General features: G+C 49.8%; 1 protein-coding gene across 5 annotated transcripts; it reads right to left on the bottom strand.

Annotated features, from left to right (window-relative positions):
* Positions 1 to 397: 397 nt before the first annotated feature.
* LOC107316409 (aryl hydrocarbon receptor-like) lies at positions 398 to 19,982 on the bottom strand. 5 transcript variants are annotated; one of them, XM_015867825.2, is made up of 10 exons: positions 19,829 to 19,982; positions 16,881 to 17,068; positions 8,344 to 8,462; positions 5,382 to 5,471; positions 4,044 to 4,122; positions 3,732 to 3,856; positions 3,373 to 3,575; positions 3,168 to 3,277; positions 2,743 to 2,884; positions 398 to 2,594 (listed from the first exon to the last, which is right to left on the bottom strand). In XM_015867825.2, the coding sequence occupies exons 1-10, from the start codon at positions 19,867 to 19,869 to the stop codon at positions 1,043 to 1,045; spliced, it is 2,649 nt and encodes an 882-aa protein (XP_015723311.2). In that variant the 5' UTR covers positions 19,870 to 19,982; the 3' UTR covers positions 398 to 1,042. The 5 variants fall into 5 exon arrangements, with proteins under 5 accessions (XP_015723311.2, XP_085409795.1, XP_085409796.1 ...); XM_085553669.1 differs by having other exon boundaries at positions 8,344 to 8,456; XM_085553670.1 differs by having other exon boundaries at positions 3,936 to 4,122; positions 19,829 to 19,863.
* Positions 19,983 to 21,029: the final 1,047 nt, after the last annotated feature.

The following is a 21,029-nucleotide window of genomic DNA, read 5'->3' as shown; positions in this document are numbered from 1 at the left end:
GCTCGGTCAGACTGGGGAAGGCTGCGGGCAGAGCTCGCTGTCGCTCTTCTGCACCTACAGGGGCTACGGGAAAGCTGGTTCAGGTTGGATAGAAGGAAGAAAATCTTTACTACGAGGTAGGTGAGGCCGTGGATGAAGCTGCCCTGAGAAGCTGTGGATGCCCCCGGCAGTGCTCAAGGTCAGGCTGGTTGGGGCTCTGGGCAGTCTGTTGGGCTGGGTGGATTTTGGGGTCCCTGTCAACTAAACCAGTCTGTAGTTCTGTGTGGAAAACACAGGGGATGGGCCAGGACCCTCCTCCTCCAGCCTGAAGAAACACCAAGCAGCTTCCACAAGTGCTTGCTCAGCTGAGAGGGAAATAGAGAGATGCTGTTCGAGGTCAAACAAACCATCACGCCACTACAAAGCAAATCACCTTTTAATACACAACAAAGTGCAGTGAGTGAGTTGCAGTCCATCTTTTCTTCTGCCCTGACACTGGTGAATGACATACAAAGAAATCACAAAGTGGAAAATGAGACACTGCCATGAAAACAACCCCCGGGTGCACATACATAACACACAGTGCTGAGATGCAAGCAACAGAGCAGCAGGGGGCTGCTGCAACCCACAGTGGCAGAGCACTGCAAGGCGTGGGGCTGGTCAGTGTGTAAGGCTCTCATGAGGTGCTCCTCCAGGCTGCTGTAGAAGGGTCCAGCATAGCTCTGCTGCCTGCACCCCACAGCTCAGCCCCATCCTACTCAGTGCTGATGACTTACCCAGGCCACTGGGCATCCTGCAACATCCCTCCCTGGACCTGGTGGGGTGTGGGTAGACGCAGGGCTGATGGAGCTCTGTCTCAGAAACAGAACTGGTTTCCCATTGCTTTGGTATAACCACACCATCCTCCACCTGATGGCATGGATAAAGGTGGGGACAAAACCAAGGGAAGGAGCCATCCTTGTGGTTTGAAGCATGAATTTCCTGCCCAGGGCTCAGTCCCTGTGCACACACAGCTGCACCTACCTCACCCCACTGTCTCTCCAAAGGTGCCACCCACTGGCCCTCAGGTCCTGCAGTCCCCACCCCACACCTTCAGCTGGACATGGCACGAACAGAGGGGCTGCCTGCCTGCCAAGGAAGACAGTGGAAAGACAGTGCCTGGCTCACAGGAGGATGCCTGCACTCCCACCTCTGCAGAGGGAGATACTGAGCAGTTTGAACTCAATCCTGCCAGAGCTCCAGGGTGGTTTGTGCAAGGTAAAGCACTTGTAGGCATTTTAATGGCATCCCCAATAAAGGACCTGAAGACACCCTGGCTCATTCTGTACTCATAGTGGTGCAGCATGATGTTGTTGTCTGTCTGATGCATTCCAGGGCTTACATTGATCCCTAGCACAAGTCCCTGAGGTTGGGGCCATGCATCCTTGCTGAGCAGCACCTGCTCCCCACTGCAATGGGGCTGTCTGGGGAAGCTCCCCCAGCTCTGGGAGCTGCTGGTCAGTGCAGTTTGTGATTCCAAGGATGCTCCCGTTGCTCCCAGCTGTTCTGGAGCTGCCATCCAAGTATCCAGTGGGCAGTCTCCTGGGGAAGTGCTCTGACCCAAAGTGCAGCCCAGGTTTGCCCACGCTGGGACATCATGCCACTGAGACACCAGAGTGCTAGAGTCCAAGGGAGGTGGGCAGCTCAGGCCCATCAGAGTGCACTCAGACTGGCTCTGGCAATCAGGAATGATGGTGTCTATGGGAATAGAAGTGGAAAGTCCTGCTTGAAAATCCAGTCCTGAGTTGACCAACTGATCCACTGCACAGGTCTTGCTGCTGGGGCCCAAGGCATCCAGAAGCATCTCCTCCTCTAGACTGGCTGGGTTAATCAGGATCTGCTGCTCTGCTGGAGCAGAGCTGCCCTCTGACATAACAAAGTCCAGAGAGAGCACAACATCCTGGCCTTGAGCATCAGCTGCCTGGGGCTGCTGTGGGGCTTGAAATGCCTGTGGAGATTCTGGATTAAATTCCCAGTGCTGGAACTGAGCCACAGAACAGCCATCCTCATTGCAGTGCAACAATTCTATGTTCTTTCCATCACCCTCCCTAAACAGCATCTGCTCCATGTAGGAGGGCGACTCACTGCTCAGCTTCTCACCAAAAACCTCAGATGGCATCTCCTCCATGTCCAAGCTAAGCAGAGCATCCTCCCACTGCTGTAGCTCTGTACTGACAACACAGAGGCTCTGGGAGATGTTTCCATCCACCTCACTCTTCTCAAACAGGGTTTCAGTTGCCATCAGGAGGGAGCTGCTGTCCTTGTCATGACCAACTTTTCTATCTTGGCTTGGTCCATCAGGCTCAGCATCAAGATCTGGCAAGCTGAACTGAGGGACATCAGTGTGGGAGAGACAGATGGATGTATCCTGCTCCATCATGGCCCCCGGAACAGAGTTGGGCTCTATAGCATGCTGCTCTGTATGGGAGTCTGTCTTCATCTGAAATTCCTCCTTAGCCTGGAAGGAGCCCAGGGCTTTGGGGAAGTTGTTCCCATATATGATCGCTTCCCCCGTGGCAAAGTTGAAAGGCAGCTGGAGGTCTCTCTTTCGCAGATGTTCCTCCCCTTCTTCATTTCTTCACAGTGGAGAAAAAAGAGAGGGAAACACCGTGAGTATATTCTCCAGGCCAGGCAGGACCAGCCTCCAAACAGCAAGATGGGAGCTCACAGACTTGCCCAAGACCCTGGGCAAGGGAAAGCAGCTGGAAACCCAGCCATACTCACGACAGGACATGCTGCTGTGCGATAATGCAGTCAGGCTCACCCCCTTTGTACACCAGCCAGGCTCTGGACTGCAGCCACAGCCAGGTGCCCTTCTTGGTCAGCAGCCGGAAGACTATTGTCCCACTCTTCCCTGTCTTCATCACTGGGGCAGGGAGAAAAGAAAAGTGGCACAGAGGCTCAGCTGAGCACTGCAGGGGTGTAGGCAAGTTGTGCCCAGGTTACAGAAGCAAAAGCTTCAGCCAGCACACAGTGTTGCATGTCAGGGTGTCCCTGCGCAGGATGGCACTTTAGCAGCTTCCTGTGCAGGTATCAAGCAGGACACCTTCATCAAAGCTCCCTGACTTCAGAAGTGCAAGGGATCATGGCCAGAGCTGCACTGCCACAGCCCCAATGTCCCTCCCAAGGTTGCTGCCTTCAGCACTCACCTCTCACATGGCTCTCTGCACAGTATATCATGTCAGCTGCATGCACAAACTGGTACCCGGACCCTCTACAGAACAACTCCTCCTCTGTGTAGCCCAAGATGACCAACCCCCTGAGGGCAGAGCACAGAGCATGGGCACCCTGTGGCTTTCTGTTCTGCACTTGTGGCCACGGGTTTTGCCATGACGAAGGTGGGAGATGCCATACCAGGAATCACAGGCAATGGGAGTGAAGTCCAGCTTGTGCTTTGACTGGAAGAACAGCGGCTTGGTCTGAAGCTTCAGGATGGGGGAAGGCTGAAGGGGAGTCACGATGGCAAAGAGAGCGAGTGGAAGAGGCCCCAGGGATGTGTCCGATGCCCTCTTCTGTTGCCCAAAAAGAAGTTTCAAGCGCCCTTGGAAATTCAAAGCCTTGCAGGCGATGAGAAAACAAGGCAAGCAAAGTGAGGAGATAGGAGCTGGAAACTGGACTGGCCCAGCTCACATCTCTATGGGATATGAGTGATCACAGGCACACAGCAATGTGTCCAGGGGTGATGCCAGTGCTGAGAGCTGTCCTGGCATTACCAGAAATCCTGAGGAGTTATCCAGCAAGCAGCGCAGGCGGCAGGTGAAGTTCCTCTCCATGCAGCCAGAGCGCTCAGGGCACTGGTGACTGGAGCTTCCCATAGCACTGCATCCATCAGGAATGGCTGGAAAAATACAAGTGGAAAATGAAGCCGTGCCTTCCAGACCCACAAGAACACTACAGAACTGGAGGAAGCCACATGCCTGCTGGTCACAAGTGGTTCCCATGGATGGACGGCAGGTCCTGAGGTGGGGTTTGGATCACTCCAGGGGTGACAAGGCTGAGATCACACTTCCCAGCCCAGCACTCACCGTTGCACAGCTGGCAGTGGAAAGCAGCTCTGTCATCCTCGTGGATCAGCCCATAGATGCTCTGGTAGATGAGATCTGACTGGAACGACATGATGTGGAGAGCATATGCACCTAACAGATACTGACCCCTGCCATGTAGCTGAAGGCAGGGGCTTTTCTTTGCAGGTGGTACAGTTATTGAGGATAAAGAAATGGGAAGAAAGGGTTTTTGAGCACCGCATCGAGATGTACCGGACAAATCTCCACTAGGAAAGCCAGGGATCAAACAGGTTCTGCCTTAGAACATGCCACTGACCACAGCCCACAGACTTTCCATTCTATCCTAAAGCAATGGTACATTTTCCAACTGATGAGGCAGCAGAGAGAGGTTTAAGCTTCGAGAGCAATGGAAGAGTGGTGAGGTCTGAAATATACTTTTGTGAACAGAGCACTGCAAAACCTACAAGTTCCCATTGTGTGAGAAAACATGTGCCAGAGCATGCCACAGGTACCATAGGTGTGTCAGGAGAGTTAAGTGAGCCCAGGCAGCTGCATCATTAGTTGTCCCAGGTGCAAGTACAACTAATGGGTACATGCTGGGAGAAACTGTACAGAAATGAGTGACCTAAAACACACTGTTACCAGGAGAAATCCCCTTGGAAGGTATCTACTGTTAGTACATGCAACCTGGAAGTTGCTGCCTCAGTTCTTTTTATCACATCAGAAATACCCATCCCTGGCCTGAACAGAAACTGCCATTTGACTATGCCAGTAGGAACCAGTATTCTGGTGCAAACCATCTTCCTAGGAAACATCAGCAAGTCTTCACACCTCCCACCACCCAACACACACCCCTTCTTCTACAGCCATGTCTTGGAGCAATCTTTCTCAGCCTGGTCCTGCACAGCTGTGGCCCTGCTGAGCACACAGGAAGCTCAGGCCATCCTTTGAGCTTTAGAGGAATCAGAGATCATGTGGTGGATGGGGAAAGAGACCTCCTTTTTCTTTGGCACCTCACATAAACCATCGGGCACCGATGATGCTCACCACTGTGATGACCCCTCCCACCCTCTCAGTGAAGGCAGATGTGCCCATCAGCATGATGAAAAGCTCACACACCTCTCACAAAGAGGAAAGGATGTAATGCCTACCATCGCTTGGCCTGCATCTCTGGCTACTAAGCTCACAAGCATGTTTGTTGGCTTTCACAACCCCTGAAGAGCATGACTCATTTGAAAACATCCATCAGAAGTGACCAAACTGGGCTGGGAGAGGAAAAGCACTGGCATTGGCTGCCAGAACCTCCTTCCCAGGCCTGTGCTGCATCCATGTGTGCACACAGGAAAAAATAGCACCCACCTGACGAAAGCCCAGATAGCTCTGCATGGTAGGGGAGATGTAGACGATGTAGCCGTCTTCAGACACAATGATGACAAACCCATTGAGTGCCTGAAAGCATAAATTGAGCCCAGAGTTAGTCTCCTTAGCTTCAGCTTAGCTGCTGGTTGGCTGAACTGTCTCAAAGTGTTTCTTAAGTACCCGGGGATGGGAAGAGACTTTCATCAATAGGAAACCCTCTGAAAAGGAAAGCATCTTGTGATCATATGAGACTTTTAACCCCGGTTAGTTAATGGGGAGGTCTCACTCTCACAGTCAGCATGAGCCATGATCAGAAGCAGCCTGGTCACTTTGGTAAACCACTGTGTTTTGTAAAACATCATCTGTGTTCACATACAGGGAGGGCAACTACTGTATCAGGAGGCACCAGCTAAGAAGTACGCAAAGTCAAGACAAATTCAGCCACTGCTATCCAAAGATCATAAAACATCTGAAAATAGCACCCACTTCAGAAGTACAGTGGTGAATACATCTGGAAAGTCAAAGCCTAGATGAGGCCCTGACTCTGTGTTTGCAGTGCCTGACATGGCACTCCCAATGTCCTAGACATGCAAACTGACACGTCTTCGAGGAGCTAAGGCCATCCCATTCTAATCAGCCTCTGCTTACACAGGACCACAATCCTTTCCCGTTTGATTTTAATCTTGTTTCTGACTAATGTTGCAAGAATCTCCATACTTTCAAAGGCCTCCAAGCACATCCTGGCATTGAAGTGCCACTAAGAGGCACTGATCAGCAAAAATTCCTCTGTTCTTGCCTTTGTTACAGATGACAGAAGAGGTTTTACATGCAAAACATGAAAACAAAAGTCAACTCCATAAAACACCTTTGTGCTCACACCATCTGCCAACTTCACTTCTTGCCTTCCACTCTACAATTGCATATGCATGGCATATATCCATACATATCCAATCAGTAGCTACTTGCTTAAAAACGGCCTTTTGTGGTCATTTGTGTCACATCGTTGGAGGTGAGAAAAACCAAATCACAGAACAACATACAATTTATAAACCTCTATGAAGAATGTTGAGGCTCAGAAGTGTTTGCCCTGTGTGCCTGGGTTACTCCCTCTGCCCCACTTTGCAATTCAGGGCAACTTTAAATTGTTACAGTGGTGGAAGCATGACTTCTTGGTAGTACAACAAACAAAGCAGACCACAGGTTGACCAGCTGCTAACACCAGAAGCTAGCAGGTATGTACAACTCATGGTCTACCCTGCAGCTCATCCTGGGTGCACTGTGATGGATGGGATGCTCCGGAGCAAAGAGAACCAGCTCATCAATGGAAGAAGAGGACAGAAAAAATAACAACTATATTAATCATCTTGGATTGCTTTAAATCCTGTTGGTTTAAGGATTTTGCTTGGTACTGTACACATCCAATAATAGTGAGACTTCATGTGCTGCAGCCTCTACCAAGGAGATCTGAGCCAAAGCTTTTAGCAAATTATAATGTGTGAATAAAATACTTTTTAAGGAAAAAAAAATGGGCAGCTCAGCTGTAGGATTTCGATCCTATTAACACCTCACATGTTATCCAGATGCCTTCAGTCATCCACAGCTGCCAATGCTCTGATAGCTCAGCAAATTGCCAGCCATCACATGGCCTGGTTCAAACCCCTGGAGAGCACTTGGGAGAAGCCTCATAGAGAGACTTGGGCAATTGCTGGCTCCCTTCTGGCTATTGTGTTATTCATCTGTGACTATCATGCTTGCAGACATCTGAGTCAGTTCTTGAGAAGAAAGTCCCCAGGGGAGAAATCACATGGCCCACATTGCATTGCCAAAGTCACGCAAAGGTTCCCAAGTGTCACCATCTCAAGAGATCCCCCATGGGGGCTCCTGCTGGGGCTGTGCTTCAAAGTGCTCTTCCAATACAGCAGGCATTCATTCAAGACCATACAGGAGCAGAGATGAAGGCACCAAGGTAGGGCTTCAAGAAGAGCAAAGTATTTGGAAGCATGGAAGAATCATAGAGGCATTAATGTTGGAAATGACCACTAAGATCATCTAGTCCAATCACTGAAGATGGGAGAAGAGAACTCAAGATGCAAAAAGCACTGGCACAGGATGTCATGGTATCAGGAATAAAGCCACAAAGATCAACTGCCTTCTGCAGACTTGCCTTGCATTCACAAGGAGCATCATATTTTCAGTTGAGATGCCTAAGTGTTTATTCAGCAACCAGCCTCCCCAAGGAACCTTTCTGAGCCATTTCCTTCTGGCTTGCATTCATAAACTGCAGACTGAGCTAGCAGCATTCTGGCCAGGCTAGTCACTACCTCTTTGTTCTCTGACACTTAGTAAGGGCTGTTTCACTAGACATACGCTGGCCTTTTCATAAGGCAAAGTTGTACTGTCCGTTGATTTTGTCCACAATCCATCTTCCTTCTTCTTCCTCTCAGTTTTCAGACTGAGCCTTGGCTTCTTCCATCCCAGACTGCTGTGAACTCACGATAGGGAGCTCATGCAGGGAAACCAGTTCCTAGTGGACATGTTATCACACAGCAATCCCCATTCTCCTCTTGGCATCCACTGGAATATAAGGAACCCACCACCCTGGAAATTCACTAGGATCGTTCCCTACACTGCTGTATGATGCTCCTAAACCCTTCTGGGCAGAATGGTCAAGCTTGCACATTGGTACCTCCCACACTCTAAGCTAAGCAATAGCAAACTGGAGCACAGGATGAGAGAGAATGAGCCAGGCAGCGCCACTGGTGCCCATCCTGAGATGCTCTGTGCCTGCTCAGGATGCAAAGATCACAGTGAAACGCCTCCTGGCAAAACAGGGTCTCCTCTTGCTCTACAGCTGGGACCACACATTCTATAGCTGCTGGTGCAGTCTGATGGGCAGAGACCAGCCATTGTGTCTGGCAGGAGCTAATGGACAACCCCAAATGACCAAACTAGGGCACAGTACCTGGAGCAGCAGATCCCCCTCTGGAAATGGCTCCCTGTTGACCTGCAGATGTGTCTGTCGGTTCCCTCCTGGGGCTCTGGGCTGATCCAGCATGCAGTTGCCAACATCCGTACCTACAGCTGCAAGAAATCAGTGTGGAGGGGTAAACCAGGAGCATCCCCCTCTTCCTCCTCCCCTCCATCCCAGTGTTGCCTGTGAATGAGTGCACCATGCATGTGCAGGCAGCTCAGAGAAAAGAGAAAGAAGTTCAGAGTGGGTGGGAGCTGGAGCAGAGCCCCTTTACAAAGGCATCCCCACTTGCCCAGCACTTCCTATAAGACAGTGTCTTCTCTGCTCAGTCCCAGTTCTGAGAAATTCCACTTCTGCCAAGGTCACAATTAGGAACAACAAACAGAGGGGAGCAGAGTGTGTCAGGTTGGGAAATGCCATCACTACAGCAAGAAATCTTTAGGTTAGGGCCTGGTAAAGCTGGAGCTCACCACTGTGGGCCAAGTGCTACCCCACTGTTAGCTTCAAGCTGCCCCAGTGCTGTGAGAGCTGAAGCCAGGAAAGGCCCTCCTGCCTTCAGGACTGATGGAACCTGTGGCTGTAAGTTTCCCATGCTGATTCACACACTGCTTCATGCTTCCTTGATCAAAGCCTTCAAGGCAACACCCTTGGGTGCAGCAGATGGGAAGACCCATGCCCTGCCCTCCGGCCTCTTGTCTCACAGGACACACAGAGAGAACTGGCTGTTCTGGAAACAACAAGGCCTGGGGACATCCGCAGTGTGGTCCTTCCTCCACTGGGGTCTTATCCTTGAAAAACCACTTGGCAGCACGAGCCCAAACTCTGCTTTCATCCAAAGAAAAAGTATGAAGGCAGGTGTTCTAACAGCTCAACTAATCTGGGGCTTGCCACACAGTTATGGGATGTAACTTTGTACAGCCACCCCAACACTGTTCCAACACTATTGAGCTGCCTATTTGCATCACTCTGATACGTTTGGTCAGGTCTTAGGACTGCAAAGGACCAGGGAGTTTGGAGAGCTTCTGAAGGAGAAGAGCCCACCTGCTTCCAGGTGATGACCCCCTTAACATGTCACAACTGACCACTTTGTTTCCCCAAGTTCTCTTTAACTTTCCCCAAGCACCCGCAGTGATGAGTCTGGGACAAAGCCATAGGGCTTTTGCCCCTCCAGGAAGCTTTCCAAACATATTCATGCTCAAACTGCCAAGAACCACAGGGGCTAAGTGTGATAACATGCCTAAAAACAGCCACACAGAGGACTCCAGGCCTACCCAGCAATCAAGGGGTGCAGAAGCTATTTCCATTTGTTTTAATTTGGAAGGGTAACAAGTCATTTTAATCAAAGATCAGGAAAACCACCTCATTGGCATCAAGGGTAACCCCATGAGAGAGAGGGAGCACTTGTGAAACATCTGCTCAAGACATGTTACCTCCTGGGGGATTTCACCAGCATATAATCCACTCTCATCAGAGACAGCTAGCAGAATTACTGTCCCACAAAAGGCAGTATTCCCATTGCACGTGCTGGCTGGCTCTGCTCACTGATGACACAAGCTGATGGCTTCAAGCTCCCTGCCCTCCTGCAGGCTGTGAGGCATGGCTGGGTGACAGAGCTGACAGACAGAGCTGTGGCTTGGGCAAGCCACCCCCAGTTTAAGACACACGTTATAGCACGACACTGAGACTCCCACAAGAAGCAGTTGAGACCACAAAGTTCATCCCAATATAAGAGACCCCAAGCCTGCCTGAAAACCATTTAAAATAAGCGGTTTCAGCTCTTCGCTGTACTTCATTCCCTTGCATACCCACCCAAGCCAAGAAGTCACCCAGTATTCTCCAAGGAGCACAGAAATGCCCAAGGGAGCCCATGCCAACCTCTCCAACCTGCTGCTGCAAATGCTCCTGTATGATCCTGCAGAACCTTGCCCACAAACTTGACTTCTTTCATTGAATCAGTTACTTCAGGTCTAGATGTCTGCAGCTCAGGGCTATGGGAATAACGAGCAATATGGAGGTGAATAGAAAAGCTGATTTAACGCTGGCTGCAGTGATACCTCACAGCAGAGCACTGCAGAGGCAGATGACAGCAGAGGTTGGAAGAGACCTCCAGAGATTTCCTAGGCCAACCCCCTGCTCTAGCAGAGTAAGTCCCCTGCACAAACAGGGGTGTTGCATCTATCCCTCCTAACTGCACAGCGCAAGGACAGTGAGTGTCTCATACTGCTGGTGGGAAACGTGGACGTGGAGAACTCACCCTGCAACTCTCTGTCAGATTAATGATGTTCCAGTGGGGCATCAGCTCCCTGTGATGACAGAACCATACTGCCCAGATCATCCTCAAGGGATTACAGTATCACAGAATTGTAGGGGCTGGAAGGGACCTCCAGAGGTCTTTGAGTCCAGTCTCCCTGCAAAGCAGGCCCCCTCCAGCAGGCTGCACAGGTAGTGATCCAGATGGGTCTTGAATATCTCCACAGAACCCACATCACCCTTGGGCAGCCAGTTCCAGTGGATGCACTTTTGTCTGCAAAGGGCAGCTAAACTGCCCCAGGCCAACACTGGGCTGTGTGTGTGCCAATGGTTTACAGGGAGGTACCCTACTATTGCCATTGGTTTTATGAACTCCAGAGCATGGTCTTGTACTTGGAGAGGGCTCTCTACTGCAGATGCTGCCACATGGATGACCTTAACATAGGACAATGGTATAGCAGCACACACCCTGAGCATGTCCTCTCTACCTGACAGAACATTTTAAGCTCTAGGTTTTTTGTTTGTTTTTTTTGTGTGGGTTTGTGGTGTGTTTTTTTTTTTGTTTTTTTTTTTTTCCCTGCTCTTGTCTTTAGCACAGCCAGAACTTTCCCACATCAGCAATTACTCCAAGATGTTCCTCCACAATCCTCAACATCTGCTTCTTTTGTTACATGAACTCTAGAAAATGAACCCCAGCACAGATCTCCAGCTAGCTGGAGGCTTTCCAAGCCACTCAACACTAGACAAATCCATCCAAGCTTTGAGGTCTCTCTGTTTGAAGCAAGTGGAGGTCCCATCACATCAGGAGGAGTCCAGAGCATCCAGCAGCACTGCAAACATAGAGCCAAGCTTTCCTCCTGTGGCATACTCTCACAAAGATGAGGTTCAGCAAAGCCCCTCAACACATACATCTCTCATACACTGAGACTGAGATGGTGCTGCACTACACTATTCCTTGGAGAATGGGGAAATCAAGCCAAGCCCATTCAAACCAAGCTGGGAGCTGGGCTAGGTCAGCCTGGGGAAGGCTGCAGGCAGAGCTTGCCATAGCTCTTATGCACCTACAGAGGTAAAAAAAAAAGCAAAGCAGATTCAAAAGTCCAGAGAGTTACTACCCTGCAACAGCATCTTCTGATTTCTAAATGCTCCATGGACCAGAACTAAGTTCAAGTAAAAAACAAAACAAAACAAGAACAACAACAAAAACCCACAGTTTCTTTCAACTTTCAAAAGTGAAATCCTTGTGAGCTTCCAGCTGCAATCGTGATGCTTGTTTTAACTGCCCGGAATCCTAAGCAGAAATCATGATAACAGTGATCCTTCTCCAGTCCAGTAGAGGACTCAGAAGCATCTACCTGTCTCCTGCTGATGTGCTCACCTTGGCTGTCCCCTTTCTGTGCACACTGACCACCTCTTCATCACATCCCGAGGAAGGTAAAGATGAGCCAAAAGCAATGTTCTGAGGAAATAATGCAGGGATACTTCAGGAGGGACATGCAAGCTTCATACCAGGTAAGAACAGAAAAGCCATGGCCATGCCAGAGGTTTGGAAAATCAATTCCCAGAAAGTTTGGTCATATATTCCTTTTCTGGTTTGTGTTTTTTATATGAATGGGCAAACACTAGCAGGAGAGGGTATCCCAGCCCACACTACATGCGTTGGCTGGTTATGCAGAGATCTGACACAGAGCGAAATTCACCTCTAGGTCACTGACCTTGCATACACCTATCACGCAAAGCATGTACCTGGCTTGCTTTGTCCAGCAGATAATGCAGTCTTACAGAAGTCATGATCTAAACATCTGCAGTAGGCACAAAAATCTATACAATAAACCCAGCTTTAAATCCAATGCGCAGGAGGGCATCTGGGCTTGTTCCCTTAAAATGACAGCCATGCTTGGACCAAGACATAACCTGGTAGGAACAACAGGAAATGGTCACTTCTGCCATGAACTTCAGTCTACCCCCCAAGAGGGCACAGGTCAATCATTTACTAGACACAAGCTGCAGAGCCTGTCAGAAAACATTAACCATCCTTGCCAAGCTTTCAGTCCATCCATATATGTCAGTACCGTCTCTGTCAAGCTTAGAAGAGGTCTTATGAGACATTTCTGAAACATCCCTCTTTGCTTGTTCATGGCACTTTGCATGGCAGATGATTTATGGTGATTCGGGGCAGTGTCATAACTGCCAGGTGCTGTTGAGCGTGCTGGTAAATGCATTGGTTTTCCTGCTTCAAATGTCCAGGCAGCAGGTCTCACAGGTTTAAGAATGGAACAAACCACCCTGATGAAGAGCTTCACTCAGACAAGCTTAGCCCATGAGCTGCAGTAGGACAGAGGCCAGAGATGTGAACGTAAGATTACTAGCGCAACGACACATCATCAGTAGGGTAAAACTAACCTGTCTCACGACAGTCTAAACCCAGCTCACGTTCCCTATTAGTGGGTGAACAATTCTGCTTCACAATGATAGGAAGAGCTGACATCGAAGGATCAAAAAGCAACGTCGCTATGAACGCTTGGCCTCCACAAGCCAGTTATCCCTGTGGTAACTTTTCTGACACCTCCTGCTTCAAACCTGGAAAGTCGGAAGGATCGTGAGACACAGCTGCTGGATGCCACTTGCATCCTGGTGTTGGACATGCAAATCTGTCAAGGCTAAGGCATGTTTCTGAAAACTCACACGAAGCCGGATCAGCTCAGCAGAAGCCAGCCTCCAGGAAGGCTTCTCTAGTAATTCAAGTAGGTGTTGAATGCACTGCTGGTCAGCCTTCCCCTCTCTATCTGGGGAGCAAGGTGCATGGAACCCTCCATCAACACCAAGAAGAAATCAGATGAAGGGCTGTCACCTCTGCAGGATCTTCCTGAGAAAGTTTCCAAACTAAGAAAAGCTGTATCAGAGTGACAGGAAGAATTATGGCCAATGAACGCATGCAGGTAGAACTAGGGGATTGTTCCATCCACTTCTCACCACTTTCTCCCTAAACGTTTGAACTGAAAATAAGAAGGTGAAGAAATAGACCACCAGCACCACAAAGCCACACCCAGAAGCTCTGAAATGCGTAAGACCTGGGATCTCAGGCAGTGCGAGACTATGCTTTCCAAGGATGTCTATTGCAGTCATGAGTGAGTGTTGCTAACCTTGAATGACCTCAAGACTGGGTGGACCAAACTCTGAGCAACTTAATCTATCTTGGACTAGGTGACCTTTAAAGGTCCCTTCCAACTCAAACAGCTTTATGATTCTGCAAAGAGGCTGCATGTAAAATATGACAAAGCAGAAAGTAGCAGGCAGAGATTAGATAGTGGGCATGAGCCCATTCCTCCTATCCGTTCATTTCTGCTTTCACATGCAAACTCCTGCTCCAAAGCGCTGAATATCTGCTGCTTTGGCTTCAGGTCTGTGCAGGGGTCTCAGGCTCAGGTGGATTTTCTGATACATACTGCATTTTTTGCAAGAACCACCTCTAGCAGTGGGTTTTTTACTTTTAACCTATGACATAGCCTGTGTGGGCACACAGCCAGCACCCTCCTCCCTGCCCAACCGGTTATATAACCACGTACTTTGGCTCCATGCAGATAACATTAACCTTTCGCCTAGGAGAAGGGGCAAGTGCCTGGACTCTCTAAAAACATTTGGAAAGAGGAGCTCCATCAATATGGCACGAACTAGAGCTGCCTGGCTGGGTGCTGAAGGGGCCAGCAAGGGATGGAGATGCTCACCGGGTAATGCCATGCTCTCCTGCTGCTCCTGCAGGAGGAGAGCCTGCATGACATGGAACGAATCCAGCAGCAAAACTGAACCAGATAGAGCAATAGGAATGGTTTTGCTGTCTTCCCCCGCAACGCCTGATATGATAAACTATAGTCAGGCTGCCATGACTCCCTGATTACACAGGGCTTCAGCAGACAGGGCCAGAACTGATGTTGATGAATCAGTGGAATGATCTGAAGTCAAACAAGATTAGTTTTAAGGCAGACATGGGCATAGCAAGAGAGGAGAAATAAATCAAGGGCGCAATGCCCAAATGGAAGTAATTGCGCTGGCAGAAGGGCTCTCCATTACAAGGATGAGTTTCAAGTTGAATGTGAATATACACAAAGATGATTGCTTTTCTAAAGCAGCTCTTGCTCTGGGAAAATGCATGCTGAGAGCACACAGTGGGATGTACTACTGCTCAAAGGCAGAGACCCCACTGAAGTGTGGTGCTCAGCATGGGGTCCCTCATGGTGATGTCCATCCCTATCTGAAAGGGTCCATGGAGAGCCCCAAGGGACAGGATACAGACCTGGCACAGGATGAAAGCCAGGAGAGGTGAGTTAATTTGTCCTAGAGGAAAGATGACTAAGGAAGAGCTTTGAAATGTAAAAGAATGCTGGTGGCTTTTCATCCTCAGTGTGCTCTGCCTTCACCTTCCCTGACATGGCACAGCTGGGGTCCATCACCAGTCCCACAGAGCACAAGGCACTGGTGAAGAACCATGTGCCCTGTCCCCTCTCCATGCCAAGCTCGTCTCCCCCAGCTGCAGGATGAGCACTGCTCTGCAGTATTTACCTGCCTTTGTAAACAACTTACGAAAGCAATCCCCAGCAGCCCTTCTGGCTTTATTTGTGCTCCAGTCTGAAGTTCATGTCCCACCAGCAGGGAGGTGAGTCATGGGCATGAGGAGACAAGCCTGCCAGCCAGGCTCTGCATGGCTGTTTTACTTCCTACCTGCTGCAGAGCCCCAGCACACCGGTACAGTCATCTTCCTTTGAACATCAACCAAGCAAGGCAGGTTGATGTTATGCCATAGTATTCCAGACCTATCTTGCCCTCATGGCATTAAGGCTTCATGTCAACAAGGACCTAACCACCCAGGGGGGCTGAAACCTATTTCCCAGATTTGTTCCCCAAAAAGCAGACAGAGGAAGACATTTAGCAAGGCTTGCTCTCAGTCCAGAGTGGCTTCTGAGGATCCCAGTAGTACCCAAAGCACATACAGTACTACACACACAGCAAGTACTCCTCTGTGTACATGCAGCCAATGCATCATCCTCCCTCTGTGAGGCAAGGTGCCTCCTAATAAGTTCAGCCTCCTAAAAACAGTTAATCTGTGGGAAAGCAGTAAGGAAACTCTGGGCACTCCATGATGCCAGAAGAAAGGAAGCAGTGCATGGCAGATACAAGGCAGCCTTGCTCACCAGGTCTGAGTTCATTCACAGCAAAGTCTGCAGGAAAAACTGGGAGCCCTCAGCACAGGACTTTTCATCAGTAGCAACTATATCCCCTTTCATCCTCTGTGTCCTGTGTGGGCTCCTGCAATGTCCTTCCTGGAGAAGGAGCTGCCAAGTTGCCCTCACTTTGCCAAGGATGTTTCTTTTCAGAGTCCTATCACTGAAGAAGTTTAGATCTGGATGTGAAGCAGACAAAAATGAAGGGGATTCCTTTCAGAGGGGACAAAAAGTGCCTCCTCTGAAAGATCTGAGGGATTGATGTCCCATCATCATATCTCCCAGAAACGACTGTCAACACATTTTAGGAGATGTGGCACTTTTCTCCCCATTTTCCAAAGTATCTTTGGTCCACAACCAAAGACGCAATAGTGATGCGGTATTTAAAAGAGAATTATAAACAGGATTATCAACGTTTCATAGTTTCATGCGGGTTGGAAGGGACCTTAGAGATCATCGAGTCCAGCCCCCGGGATTCGAGCCTCTGTGTAGCAGAGCGGCACTTCTACCACTTGCGCCACAGGGGGGATTCGAACTCCGGGCCCCAGTGTTGCAAGGCGGCGTCTTTAACCACTGCGCCACCGGGGCACACATTTTACAAGGGTAGATAGTGATAGGACAAGGGAATGGTTTTCAGCTCATGGAGGGAAGATTTAGGTTGGATGTCAGGGGGAAGTTCTTTACAGAGAGAGTGGCGAGGTGCTGGAACAGGCTGCCCAGAGACGCTGTGGATGCTCCATTTATCCCTGGAGGTGTTCAAGGCCAAGTTGGATGGAGCCCTGGGCAGCCTGGTCTAGTATCTGATCTGGAAATTGGTGGCACTTCTTGTGGCAGCGGGGTATGGAACTTGATGATCTTTGGGGCTTCTTCCAACCCAAGCCATCCTATGATTCTATGTTTAACATACAAGGGTTTGATGTCATAATCTTCATCCTGTCTTCAGGGGATACAAACTCTCTACTCCAAAGCAATCATCATTTCATGATAGGATGTGAGCACTGCAGCAAGGATTGAGCCCAGGAGCTTTTTCACCCCTCTCAACCTCGACAACAAGACACTCACCCATAAGGTAATTCTTCACCTTCAGGTATCCTACGGCCAGTCGCAGGGCGGAGAGTTTATCAAACCTGGTGCACACATCTTCAGGGAAGGGCAGCAAGCCAGTCAGCTTGTTCAGTTCCTCATTGAGCCGAGCTCGATGCCTCTTGGAGGGGTTGGACTTCACCCCTTCAGGAGGTGGTGGTTTGGGGCTGGAAAAGGCAAAACAGAGTTTGATTAAATGTGTCAACAGGCTCCTTCCAACCCTAGAGCTGATGTTACTGCAGCCATAACAGTAAAACACTGGCAGACCAAGGTAAGGCCATGAGGCAGTAAAAGCAAGCCCCAGCAAAGCCATGAGGCTGGGGACAACGTGGCCATGTCAGGTGGCCACCTCATGCAGCCCCTGGTATGGAACATGGAGAACCTTAACAAGTCAGCTGATACTACAGCCTTGCTCCCAACTACCAGCCTGGTTTCCTCTAAGTTGTCCTCCTGCAATCACAACACCATAAGCAGAAGGAAGTTCCACAACCACACTTCTTTTCCTAACTCACAAAGAAGAGTCTGAGTGCTGAGCCTGAATACATTCCTTTACTTGTTAACTGTTGCTACAAGGGGAAGGCACACATGAAGATCAATAGCAGTACCTGGATGAAGAGACACCACAGCACTTAGAAAACAGCCTTTAAAAAGCGAAGCTAATGATCTCTGATCCTTTCATATGGGCGCTTCCAAACTAAACATCTGATGCCAGACTTAAGTTCTGGGACAAACCCTGAGCCTGCAGGTTCTATGAGAGCAGCTCTTGTCTGTCATAAGCTGGCGTGGAGAGCCATTCCCATCAGCTGCAGTTATTACACACTCACCACCACTGAAATCCCAACACAGCGGTTAGTGGTTAGTTAATAACTTAAATGAATCTGGGGTGTCACCTTGTCTCATTTGGTTTCCAGTTTTTTAGCTTGAAGAAAAACACTTTAGATTTCATGAGGGACCCACAGCCCACTCTGTATTTGGTTAAATTGCATTTCCTAACATGCAACCTACATTGTTTTGATGTAATTTGTGTGACCACAAATTCAACATCTGCAAAGCAGCTTCAGATAACAGGATCTGCCAGTATTTAGAAGCAATTTGAGCTCTCCCCTCTAATACTGCTCTCAAATCCCATCTGGCAGGACTGCTCACATGTGTGACAAGAGGGGAAATGAGTACTAAGTGAAACGCAACGAGGTGCCCACTGAATTTTCATTGTGAAGAGCTACTGATGGGTCTTCTAAACATGGATGGAAAATCGTAGCATTTCTCTAGGAAACCTCAATCGGGCTGTTTTGTAAGATGAGAATCAGGACGGACAGACCTTGCTGCTAGAGAGATTTGGTGTAATTCATCATCAAACTTATTCACACAAGCCAAGCAGATGGCACTGATGCTTTGATGTACTCCATTAGCCACTGGCCTAACAAGCCCTTCTGAAACTGCAGTCATCAGGGAAGAAGAAATGAAATAGTTTTCAATTAGAGCATCAAGGAAAAAACAACAAACACCCAACAGAATAAGAGGTGAGGTAAGTAATTCTGACTTTCCTCAGATATGCTTTAAGACAAGATATCTGCACACACACTACACAGACACATTCCATAGAAAGGAAAACGATGCTGCCCTTTATGGAAGGGAAATACAGAGACATAGCTGGGTCTCCTGGACAGCCCAGGAGCACTGATGACACTTGCATAAGTAGGGTGCTATGGCCAGCACCAAAGCACTGCAGAACGGGCAGGAGTGCTGCAGAACTACACTGGCCCATTCACATATGCCAACACCATGCCCTGCAGCATGGGAGCTCCAATCCTTGTGGATGCCAGAGAGAAACATCTTCTGGGTACTCTTTGCTCTTTACAGCATAGTTATGAAGCTCCAAAGTGCAAGCCAGCAGGAAAACTGATAGCCCCCATCTCACTCACTTTGTATGGGAAAGGCACAGACATGAGCACAACCATGTTATTAGCCACCAGAGAATCTGCACAGGTGAGCGCTGTGGGGAAACCATGCATCCCCTGTAGGCAGAAACAGCGGAGCTTGGGCTGGACAGGTCCCTGTGTCCTGCCATACCTGCTGAGATTCTCTGTGCTTAGGGCTGGCTCCATGCACACCACCCAGGCACTGCGTGGGGTGTCTCAGGGACAACACACTGAGCCCTGACAGCTCCATGCCTGCACAAGCAGTGAGGAAAATGTGTCTTGGAGGGGTCTGCATCCCACAAGCTGGACTTGCCTTCAGTATCCTGATGCAGAAATGGTGCCAGGGTCCATGATGAAGCTGCTGAGAAAAAAGCTATGGCCCCTGAATTGGTCAGTGGGAGCAAGGACACGTGGAACACCTGGCTACGAGCAGAGCAAAGGCTGTAGTGCTGCCTCCCCAGCTGGCTTTTGGATGAGGAACCTAGCAGAAGCGTGGCACATCTGCAGGCTGGCAGGTACTGAGAATGCTCAGCTTCACAACCAGGTGGATTGTGAAGAAACGTTCCCCCCTCCATCACAGGCTCGGGCTCAGCTCATCCCTCCTCTCCGCAGCCCCTAGAAGCGGGTACCTGAGCCTCCCATGTGCTTGCTGACTACCAGGCTGGGCAGAACGGGGCACTAAAGTTGGGGAACATCGTCGGACCGTGACAGAGCCCCACGTCTGAGTTTCTGACGGCTGGGCAACTTCAGTCAATAGGGACCGCTGCACACGTCAGCCTACACCTGCAGCCAAGCACAGCCGAGCATCCCCAGCTGCCTCCAGAAACGTCGCGGGCTGGCTGCCGTTTTACTTTACCCGTCAGGTCAGACCCTAGCCAGCACCAGCAGCAATTAACGCTAAGCAGGACGCACAGCAGCCCTGCCCGCTTCCCTGCTTCCCCGGGCTCTCCCCGCAGCGAGCTCCCGCCCACCCCTCAGCCCAGCGGGCAGGGTCCCCTCTGCACCCACCTCCTGGGCACCGGCTTCTTTCTCTTCCTCCCGGCGTACATCCCGCCGGCAGCACCAAGCACGGCCGGCTGCGCCCGGAGGAGGAGTTTAAACAGGAGTGAAGCGGGGCGGCTCCGGACCCGAGCCGTCCCTCGCGTCCCTGCCCGGCCCAGGTGCCCGAGCAGCCCCAAGGCCATCCCCGCTTATTGGCCGCCGTGTCCCTCCTGCAAACACCCCCATCTCTTCTCAGCTGGTGGAGAGAACTTGAACGGGATTTCTACAGAAAAGTTATCCTGCATGCATTAGCTCTCCCACAATTATAGGAACGTTATAGGGAATTCCATTAAGTTATGTGATTCTTAACAACTTCAAGAGGAAGAGAAGAAAGGAAAACAGAGAAAGAGAGATAGGAGGTAGACAGATCAGCAGTCCTGGTCTCAGCCCCTACGTATAGCACCAAAAGGGGAAATGATGCTTTCCCCAGCCCATGTTTGAAATGTAGCTGGCTCTAGTCCAGGACTGGTTGAGACACCAGACACCAACCAAACCAAAAGGGTGGCACCAGGACCCTTCTGTGACTGAATGATCCTCAGGCATTGTTCTGGGCTCTTCCAGGAGTGACTGAGTCATCTCCATGGGCATTGCCTGGGCCGGTCCCTCACATTCCCTGGCATGTCCCTTATCCTACCCCATAGCTCAAACACCCTGAAGTCTTGTTCAGTAGTGGTGATATGCACATAGCAGATAGCAGGAGAAAAAGAGAGGAGATGAGATAGAATGGAATCATGGAATCATGAAGGCTGGAGAAGACCTCTAAGATAGTCTAGGGCAACCATCAACCCATCACCACCTCTCCTGACGTTGCCCAGGTATGTTCCTTACACACATGAGTTTGTCCTTTACAAAATCCTGGTCACCCCCCCAGCATCCTGGCAGCCCTACAGCCTCCATTGCTGGGGCTCTCACAGCCTCTGCAGATGTTCCTGCTCTCTTGCTGGAAGGATTACCAGCATGTTACAGACTTTTTGTTAAGGACAGAAAGTCAAACACGATAGTAAAGTTCCAGCTTAGGCCACGTGTGGACTCTTGTTCAGCCAAACTCCTCCAGCCTCTCTTTGCTGTGATGCTCTTCTCCCGGACTTCTCTTTAGCTTCTACAAGCCTCAGTGCCTTTCCAAAGCAACTCTGTATTACTGTCCTACACCTTCTACCAGCTTTCCCTG

This window comes from Coturnix japonica, chromosome 7 (genome assembly GCF_054131305.1).
Source record: "Coturnix japonica strain WE chromosome 7, WE-NBRP24, whole genome shotgun sequence".
NCBI lineage: Eukaryota > Metazoa > Chordata > Aves > Galliformes > Phasianidae > Coturnix > Coturnix japonica.
Note: the sequence above shows the minus strand (reverse complement) of the source record. Positions and strands in the feature narration are given on the sequence as shown.

Bases quoted from the DNA above. Each gene is read 5' to 3' on its own strand.
- LOC107316409 (XM_015867825.2), bottom strand. From the start codon at position 19,869: ATGTACGCCGGGAGGAAGAGAAAGAAGCCGGTGCCCAGGAG. The intron at 3,857-4,043 runs GTGAGTGCTGGG...GTATTTTTCCAG, and splicing joins CCACTGCCAGCTGTGCAACG to CCATTCCTGATGGATGCAGT. The intron at 2,595-2,742 runs GTGAGTATGGCT...TCCACTGTGAAG, and splicing joins GCACAGCAGCATGTCCTGTC to AAATGAAGAAGGGGAGGAAC.